This window comes from Leuresthes tenuis, unplaced genomic scaffold (assembly GCF_036924035.1).
Source record: "Leuresthes tenuis unplaced genomic scaffold, fLeuTen1.0.hap1 SCAF_10, whole genome shotgun sequence".
Taxonomy (NCBI): domain Eukaryota; kingdom Metazoa; phylum Chordata; class Actinopteri; order Atheriniformes; family Atherinopsidae; genus Leuresthes; species Leuresthes tenuis.
Window position 1 is genome coordinate 6,342,580 of NW_027325364.1, and position 9,360 is coordinate 6,351,939.

The 9,360-nt window shown below is 37.0% G+C and overlaps 1 protein-coding gene across 1 annotated transcript in view; it reads left to right on the forward strand.

Annotated features, from left to right (window-relative positions):
• LOC140316036 (semaphorin-7A) overlaps window positions 1-7,882 on the forward strand; it is a 42,063-nt gene extending 34,181 nt beyond the window's left edge. Inside the window, exons 11-14 of the mRNA XM_072393718.1 lie at window positions 380-495; window positions 1,233-1,405; window positions 1,892-1,947; window positions 2,746-7,882. Coding sequence (XP_072249819.1) covers window positions 380-495; window positions 1,233-1,405; window positions 1,892-1,947; window positions 2,746-3,092 — 692 coding nt within the window. The 3' untranslated portion in view covers window positions 3,093-7,882. The remainder of the gene's footprint in view (window positions 1-379; window positions 496-1,232; window positions 1,406-1,891; window positions 1,948-2,745) is intronic.
• The last annotated feature ends 1,478 nt before the right edge of the window (window positions 7,883-9,360 follow it).

Genomic DNA, 9,360 nt, shown 5'->3' on the forward strand with positions numbered 1-9,360 from the left:
TTGATAAGTTCAGGGGTGCAGCGGCCAAAATAGCCCAAGTCAGCCTATATAATAAAACATATAAGAAAATATATGATAAAACCTCAAGTAACTGAAAGTACCGTTTGTGACAAGAGCTAAACACAAATCTTTGTGACTGATTAAAAAAAAATTCTGACTTTCTTTCTTCTGCTGAATTCAAATCATGTGATTTCCCTCTGGAATAAATACAGTCTTTTTAATTTAACGTGATTTCATTTTCATTTCGAATTGTGCAACACTCAATGTATTCTCTTCAATATAAGCTACCTTTGTAGCAGATTTCTTCCCCTGTGTTGTTGTACTATCGCTACACTCAGTTTTGCACTCTATATAAAAGAAATTCTCTTTATTTCTGCAGATCAAGGCAAAGTTCTAAAAGTTCTTCATACCAGCGAGGAGGTCTTCATCATATCTCAATACTCTCTGTTTCACAATGAGGGACCTGTTCTAAATATGGCCATTGACTCCCAAAAGGTATGAGTGATGATGTTAAAATGTGGTAAAGGGTGATTCCAGCTATTTTCAGGGTTTCATAATAAATTATTCATACATGATACATGTATGCAATGCAAGAAAAGGCATCAGGGCCCTATTCACAAACACAGGGATGATTCATTATAATGTAACACTTTAGCCAGGCTACAATTTTAAAAGCTTAGTAAAAACATTTTTGTAATTTTAGCAATTGGCAAGAATTTAACTGTAAAGTATATTTGAAATGATTCGCATTTTCATTCAACTTTTCAAAGTCTTACTTAGTTGCTACAGTCACAAACAGTCAGTGTTGCCGAGTGTAGGGCGGTGCAGCTTTACAGTGCTGCTTATATACATATATGTACATATATTCATAAACTAAATAAGAAATATGTACTGACCTGGTCATCTAAGTTATGTTATGAGTAATTTGAATAAAAACACATGATACACACACTGATATAAAGTCTAGAAATAATAGCTCATGCATATTTTCATCAATATAAAGTGATAATTAGCAGAGCTTCAAAATGTACTCACAAATCTTGAGCTTAGATACCATATCATCATCTACTGCTTTTTTCAAAAACACTGCTCAAAAAGAACTCTCTGAACTTTACTGTAGCAGAAAATTTCTTTTTGAACAATGAAACAACTCAGTTTGATATATTCTAGTAATGTCAATGTTCTTATTGGCTCCATAATTCATATACCATATTGCATCATTTCTTCCTCAGGGACATCTATATGTTGGTACAGCCATGGAGGTCCAGCGATTGCAACTGGCTGACTGCGGTCGCTATGGCGACACATGCAGGGAGTGCATCCTTTCCCGGGATCCGTACTGCGGCTGGGACAAGGCCAAGAGGAGGTGCATCGCCATCCCGCCTGGATACAACGTCACAACTGGGTAAGTTTAGAGATGATGTCGCAGCTGCAGTGCTATTGGCTGTTTTCATATGAGTCAAAGGGAAAAAAAGATGAAAGGAATTAATTAGTAGTTTTAAAAACACTATATTAAGACCGTCAGAGGATATGCTCTGACTAATAACCCTTGGGTCTGTGATGAAAAATGAAACTTTAACTATAAAGAAAAGAAAGTTCAAAGAAGAGCATGATGATCAATATAAATGGACATAACCATTTTTTAAAAATTGTTTTATCTTAAATTCCTCTGGGTTTAATACATTTTTTGTTAACTAGGTTTCCAGTTAACAAAAAAAAGACTAATTAGCCATGTGCTATATGAATCAACTGAGTCTTTTTCCATTAATGTTGTTGAATGATTTGTCTCTACTTATTCAAATGTATTAGTAACAGCAGCTCAATGCAAAGGCTCATTACTCCTTGGGCAATAATTTTATTCTGTTAATTTTGTCTCCTTTTTTCTCTACAGGACGCTCATCCAGAATCTGGACCATTCAAACTCTTCTGTTTGTGGGGAAGCTGCTGGTAAGGCCTTATCTGCTCTCTACCTCCCACTCTCTATCTTAATTAAACTTTCTGTGCAACTACAGTCGATTATCATCATATAACTGAGAAAAGTCAACCCACAGTTGAGTGTATATTCATATTATTGCATGCCTTTTGTTTTAACGATCACAAACCAGTTATAAACTCAATGAATAATGCCAAACTGTAGCCTCTGAAGGAAACGCTCTGAAGTGTCTTGCTTTGCTGTTTCAGTTCTACATCATTCCATGTTTTACTTTTAAAACCAGTCCATGTAGATTCTCAAAAAGTCTTTCTTAATCTCTTTTCGGTCTAACCTCCTTAGCCTGTGTTACATTACTTCCAAAACTTAGTTGATGATCCAGCAAAGTGTTGCTACTGTATGGGCTCATTCACGTGTTGTGTACCTAACAATCAAACTGAGTGGGTGGCACATACTTACCAATAACACTAATGATGAAGCTTAAATCTTTTCCAGTTGTTGTTATGTTTATTTCAACCAAGCAAACCAAGTAAAGGAGCCCTAATATAATAATAACCAAATAATAGCCCACTCAAGAGCTGTCTCATTCAAGCTTATGTTGCGCTTGAGTCATACATATTTCCAAACAAATTTGCATTTGAGACCTCAGGAACTTTGAACACCAAACAACTCTGCTTTGTCAAGTTGGAAATTCTGCCGTAGCATAAATTCACAACCAGTGTTTATGTACGGAGCAGCAATTATAGAAATGTGCTAGATATCGGCTTGTGTCCACAGAGATCCATCTACAACTACTCATTTCTTTCTCTATACAGCTCTGAAGCAGCGTCGGACTTCTCCCAGAGAGGTTGTGGTGCAATACAACACCTCTGTGTTCCTTCCCTGCCCGGTGCGCTCCTTCCATGCCACCTATCGCTGGGAGAAGGACAACTGCATCAAGAACTACCCCTGCCTCTTCTCCGGTGACTTCTGTGTCCTGGGGCCTGTTGTTGACACGCCCCTGAAGGAAGGTGTCTTCCGTTGCATGGCTACTGAAGATGGATTTAAGGTGGAGGTTATCTCCTTCAGGCTGGTGAATGACGGCAGGCTTCTGTCTGCCTCTTTTGCCTCCACCTTGGCGCTATCGCTGCTGCTCGCCATGGCTACCCTATGGCTTCATTAACCACAGTCACCACTAATGCTAACTCTTCATTCTTAATGGCTCCCACTTACAGGATAGACAAGGAGCTATTGTGTGGAGGTTAGGTTCGCATAGCATTGACGTCCATGGTTGGGTTGTACAGTGGCAACTCACCTTTTCTATTTTGGTTTTTAGATTATAGTTTAGAATAAAACAAAAAAAAAATCAGTGAATAAGGGGTTAACAAATCTATATTTTTTAGCATAAACAACATATCTGCAGCCGCAGCTGTCTTAATAAGATCAAAACTGTAAAATGCACACATTAACATTCAAAATGAGGTGACTAGGAGTTGTTGTCCATGAACTGTCTTGTCCTGCAAGTTCAAACTTGATTCAACCATAATCAGGTGCTTTGCGAACCTTTCCTCCCTGACTAGAAAAAGATCAACATATCTAATGAGTTGGGCAAAAAACACCAATACCAGGCCAGTTCTTTTTAGTATTTCTCTACTTATTTTGAAATTGACTTGATTGTGCTTATTTGTGGAAATGTAGACCTTTAATAATGCTTTTACATCTATTCATTCATCCTGTTAAACTTTATCGTTATAGCTCATTAGTACCTAGAAAATTGTCTGGTATTGAGATTTGAAAAGCCTTAACACTTCTGGGACATAAACTCCTAAGCACAATTTTGCAGTCGAGACCGAATGCTGCAGACTTGATTGGACTCGGCGATGTAATTGGTGCAGCTGAGTCTAACAACATGGCTGGGAGGAAGTGTCATCATTTTGACAGGAAGTAGGTGGATGGGCAACAGCTCATCCTCGAACATCACTGTGTCTCAGCACCTCCTCCTCAGACGAGGCAGTATCTTGCATCTTTTTAGCAGATGGTATCAGATGTTGTTATTGCACCACCTTGTTCAAAGCTTTTTCCATTGAGACGTTTTTTTGGACACATCTTTCCTCACCCGAAAGTAGGCAAAATACCTTACAAGATGTGAACATTAAAACGTCATCCACTACACCTACGGAACAAAAAAATAGATTTCATGATGGCAGTAAGGAGAAAGCCGCTCAACAACTAAGAATCTTTCATTCTTAATGGAAGTCCCAAAAAATCCTTTCAACCAATTATGTTCTTTTTGTTTGATACCCTGGTGGCGTGTCATTAGAGAAAATCATTCATATCCATCAGGTTTTGGGAATCAGACTGGAGAACTCAATGGCAGAGAGGAGCTAACATGTTCAAAAAGAAATGCCTAAAGTTGTGAACAAGGTGCTATGCTATAGCCATTTCAGTAAAAGTATACTCACAGTATCATAGGGATAGAATAAGCTAAATGCAACTGGATCATAGAGTTGCATTTCCTAGTTTGCCAGGAGAATAAAGGCTTGTACTTAGATTGGTGAAGTATGTTCTGGATGTTTTTGCTCTGCAGATACTGATATCTACCATTGCTGCCTATGTATGTGACAATTTGTCATTTTATGTCATAGTTTGAATGTGATGTGTAACCATTGCCTGCTTTGCCTCTTTCCTTGGGTACATCAACCAACCAACAATTGTTTTTTTTATACTTGTGTTTTTAAGCAAAAGGTTCTACATATTTGGCAGAATAAGATGCTTTAGTTTCTATGCCTGAGTTCAGATCTCTGAATTTGTCTGTTCTGCCAAGTTTAGTGAAAAAGAGTGTAAAGGGTTCACAATTCCTACTCTTAGAACATCCCTAATGCTCAGCAGGACCCATAACCAGTGGTGAAATGAATAGGTTTATGATTAAATGTCACACACCTGCAGTATCAACCTTAATTTTTTTTTCTGATGACTCTGAAATTGATTACTGAAAAGACAGATTAGGGCGGAATGAGAAAGGAAAGACCAAAATGCCAAAAGCTGCACTCAACCCTATGAATGCTGATCAGCAGATTAAATAGGCACACTTCTGTTGTGATGAATTGTGCAGCAAATGATCATGTCCTCCAGAGCTTTGAAAATTAGCATTCACTAATAGTACATACGTTTGGCCAAGATGAGCCTTCAACACTGGCAGAAATATCATTAATAGCTAATTAGACAATAAAACCAGCTCATGGTGAACTGTATTAAAGAATACATTTAACACCATTAGGGATTCTGACAGCACACATGAGCTACACTGCAAAGTGTTGCATTTCTCACTTTGGTTGTGTGTTGCTGCTCTGGGATCTACTTGCTTTCTGCACTTCATTGCAGGAGCTGCTGGCTGTGCTACAAAAAAAGAAAACGAGTGAAGCAGAGCCTCATTCATCCAGTGCTTGTTGCTTTCTTTTATCCTAATTTACAAAATCCCTCCATCCTTGCAATGCATCACATTTGAATCTGATAAAATCTGAGCATTTGTAAAACATCTGTCTTCCTTGCATCTTGTGTGTTTCTCTGTCACCTCTAGGGTGGGGAAATTCACACCTATGATCAGCCAAGTTCTGCTAAACATTTAGTAGCGGCTGCTCACCTCATCCCCACGCCAGAGCCCTTCAGCAGGAAACTAAGTTGACATACATACATGTGCTCAAGGCTTTTATCAAAAAGGGAAAAAAAAAAAAACTTAATGCTGTAATTATAACTGCTAAGTGCTTTTGTGTTGATGTGATTTGATTTAGAATTATATTATTATACGACACAGTAAGAATAGACGTCTACGCTATCCAGCTCTGATTGTTCAATGAACCTGGTGGTATGAGCTTCTTCACTTCACAACCTTCTGAATGTTCAGATTTACATAACCTCATGCTACCTTGCAGGAAATCACTGTGCTGTTTTAGAAGTATAATTGGAAGGAGGATGAAATTTCTCCTGCTATTAGTTATCAGGTTATGGTGGGTGATTGGTTACTGATACACAAAGTATGTCAGTTTAACACGGATGACTCACGTACACAAACCATCATTGATTACCTACAGAATGTTGGTTCATTCAAACGATAACTATGAGCGCTCAGTCAGAATATAGGTGGCCAGTATGGGTCATTTTTAAATTGTCATATCGATAGTTTTAAATTAATGGAAAAATGTCACTAAACTCAAGAAAAGTTATGTGTTCACAATGTTTAATAACAATGATGAATATCGAAGGTACTTCATCTTCTTTGTGAAGACTGTTCCATTAACTGTTTTATGGAGTAATTTGATACCTTTTTTGCTTTTTGTCATAATGTTGCAGTCAAGGGCAAACACTGGTCTTAATATTGGTGTCAAGTTAAATATAAAATATTTACATTTGTAAACTTAACTGTAACTACAGCTATCAAATGAATGTAGGAACTCAAGATTCTAAGTACGATACATCAGTAGACACATTATCTACCCACTGACGCCTCATTTCTACAAAGCTCTGTAACGTGTCCGCAATATAAGCTTTATGCCCCCTAGTGTTTAAGGAAAGAAAATGCTTTTTTTTTTCCCACATACTTAAATTTGAACGAGAGACTAATTTTGTCAGCTTTTTTCATCCAGTTTTATAGAATATACACATGGAGCATTTCCATGCCAAATCAAGATCTATAATGCATGTTGAAAAATAAGTTTGGAGACTTGCTTCCAGGGGTCTAGTTAATTTAGTAAAATATGCTGTTAAAAGATGTATGAGCCACAAAGCATGCACACAGCTTGCTATCATAAATCTGATGTTAATTCCAGATTAATATATCTTTGAAGTTTTCGCTTGAAAAGAGATTACGGTCACAAAATTACTGATTAGTCTGACTATTCTTATAATCAAGCAAGTAGCTGAAAGCTGCCCCGCAGTGTGGCCATTACAGATCCACAGAAAAGTTCAAACTTCAGCAGAATTTGAGGCAATTGTCAGACTACAGAGAGAAAAAAAATTAGCACACCCACATCAGTTCTCTCCAATAATTACACAGTGCTATGTGAAACTGAGGCATTCACTTCCTGGGGCATTCACTTCCTGGGGCATTACCTTTGCTTCTACTAATAGTTGGCTATTTAGACAATGACTATATTGTAATTTCAAAATGAAATTATATGCTTGACCATTACATAATAGAATAACAAAAAAGGTGCAATGTTTGAGCCACTGGATGTAAAAACTAGAAAAAAGGATACATTGGAAGATTTTTTTCTCAAACTGTAGAGAGAAAATTCAGCCATCAACTACCACACTCTGGTATGGTGTGATTTTAAAACACAACGTCTACTCACAAGGTGGGGTGGCCTTATGACAGAGTGTGCGAGGTGGAATGAGTTCTTCTTTATTCAACATTTCACCTAATCAATATCCAGTACTAGGCAGTTACTTTTTAATCTACACTTGTGTCACTGACAGTGAATTAAGAATTTCCTCTAACTTCCATCTTGAAACAACATCTCCACTCTGTCCAAGTCATTTGCTTTGATGTGGATATTCACTCAGTTGGTATAGCCAAGCTCACTTAATCTCTAACTCACATCTGTCATAGAATCCGATAAAAGCTAATCTCCTTCAAAGCAAGCTCTTGATTTCAGCAAACCCTTTTGGTTGATCACGCTATCTGCTGTAACTGAATCAAAGTCAAGTGAGGCGAGTCTATGTTTTGTTTGCTGTGGGGTTTTGAGTATTAAGTACTGTACATGATGTGTGCCCATGATTCTGTGTCTTGATATTGATTTAATTTTAATAGAAACATGCCAAACTCTATTATATGAAAAAGAGATTTATACTGTATTTGTGCCATGCCATTCTAATATCATCTCATGACATGACTTTTTAAATAACAGATATCTATGGTGAAATAGATATTCATGTAACAGATTCATATTGACATGTCTTTCCCTGAACATGTGCAGTGAAAATTAATAAAATATAAGTATAAAGAAATTATTTGTCTTTTTTCTTTTAAAACAGCAAAAAATTGTCAATTTCCCTTTAAATTAAACAAAATTGCATATTACTGCTGAATTATTATCATTATTTAAGACAGTTTAATTCATAACAAAAGGAGAAATTATGGATTGTGCTCTATTGAAGTATTTTTTTACACCTTTTAGGGCTTAGTCATGTCTTACAAACACTTTAATTACCTGCCATGTAATGGGTTTTCATAATATCTTATAATTTTAAATTTATAAATCCTAAATCCATGTCGAATCCTCTTAGAAACAGCAGATTAACCAGGAATTTAATACTTTTTCCTTATGGGGAAAATCTCTCAACCACAATCCCATTCTAATGTCATTTTTAATTCATAACAGACTTGTCAAACTGTTCAAAATAAGGAGGAATTGAAAATGTGCACATACCAGATTGCAAAATGGTTGACGCTAACTTGAGGTGGCCTGTCACGACAAGCAGGTTGCATCACCATCTGCTGGCCAATACTTGGTGCATTGACAAGAGCATTGCAAAGGCTTCAGAGCCTTCTAATTGCCTAAAACCCAGTGGCATAATTTATAAATTCAGTCTGTACTGTTACTCCTCAATGTATGCAATTATTGAATCATTATTTCATTTTTCTGAATCATCCAACAATAAACACAATAACACAATAAGAATATCAAACAATCTGAGATGGTGTAACCCAGTGGCTATTCGACCCGAAAAGGGAAAAGTGCCCTCTGACTTTTCAGTCTGAAATGTCTAATCATGTTTGTGTGAGGGTTATACCACAGTTAATTTAATTTTATGATTTAAACTGTACACCAAATTAAATATATCAAGGATGCTGATCAAATGCATGCATACTAATTTGGTCTGTTAAGAAAGATGCATTTTCACACTTAAATAAACCGGTATAAGCACAATATAATTTCTTCCCAAATGTCTGAACTGAAAATCATGTAAAAAAAGTAACCTGCCTAAAAACATTTACCCTAGAGAAAGGAACCATATGTGTTAAACTAGAAGAATACAACATTCATAGGAAAAGTTGGACTCAGGCATCACCTGTCTAACACTCTAAATGCAGCCTTGACTCGTCTCCATGCTGTTTTGCAACCATTCACAAACTGAATTTCTTGACCAAAACATCTCACATCTTGAGCAGGTCGGTAAACAACAGGATGAGCGAGTGGATCAGTGAGACGCATGTGACCTGAGCGACTCTCAAGGTGTGACTGTCCCAACAAAAGCTGGGACAGTCCTGGGACAAATGTTCAGAAATGTGGTAACCATTAAAAGGAACACCAAAACCCATAAATTCCAAAAATGATCAGCTCTAGCCAATGAGAAGGTCGTAAAATCCAGATAGCGCTCAGTTCATTTGGCACAAAATCAAAAAGGTCTGTGGAAAGACAGTGAGAGATTTCCAGAGAGAACAAATTCCTTTA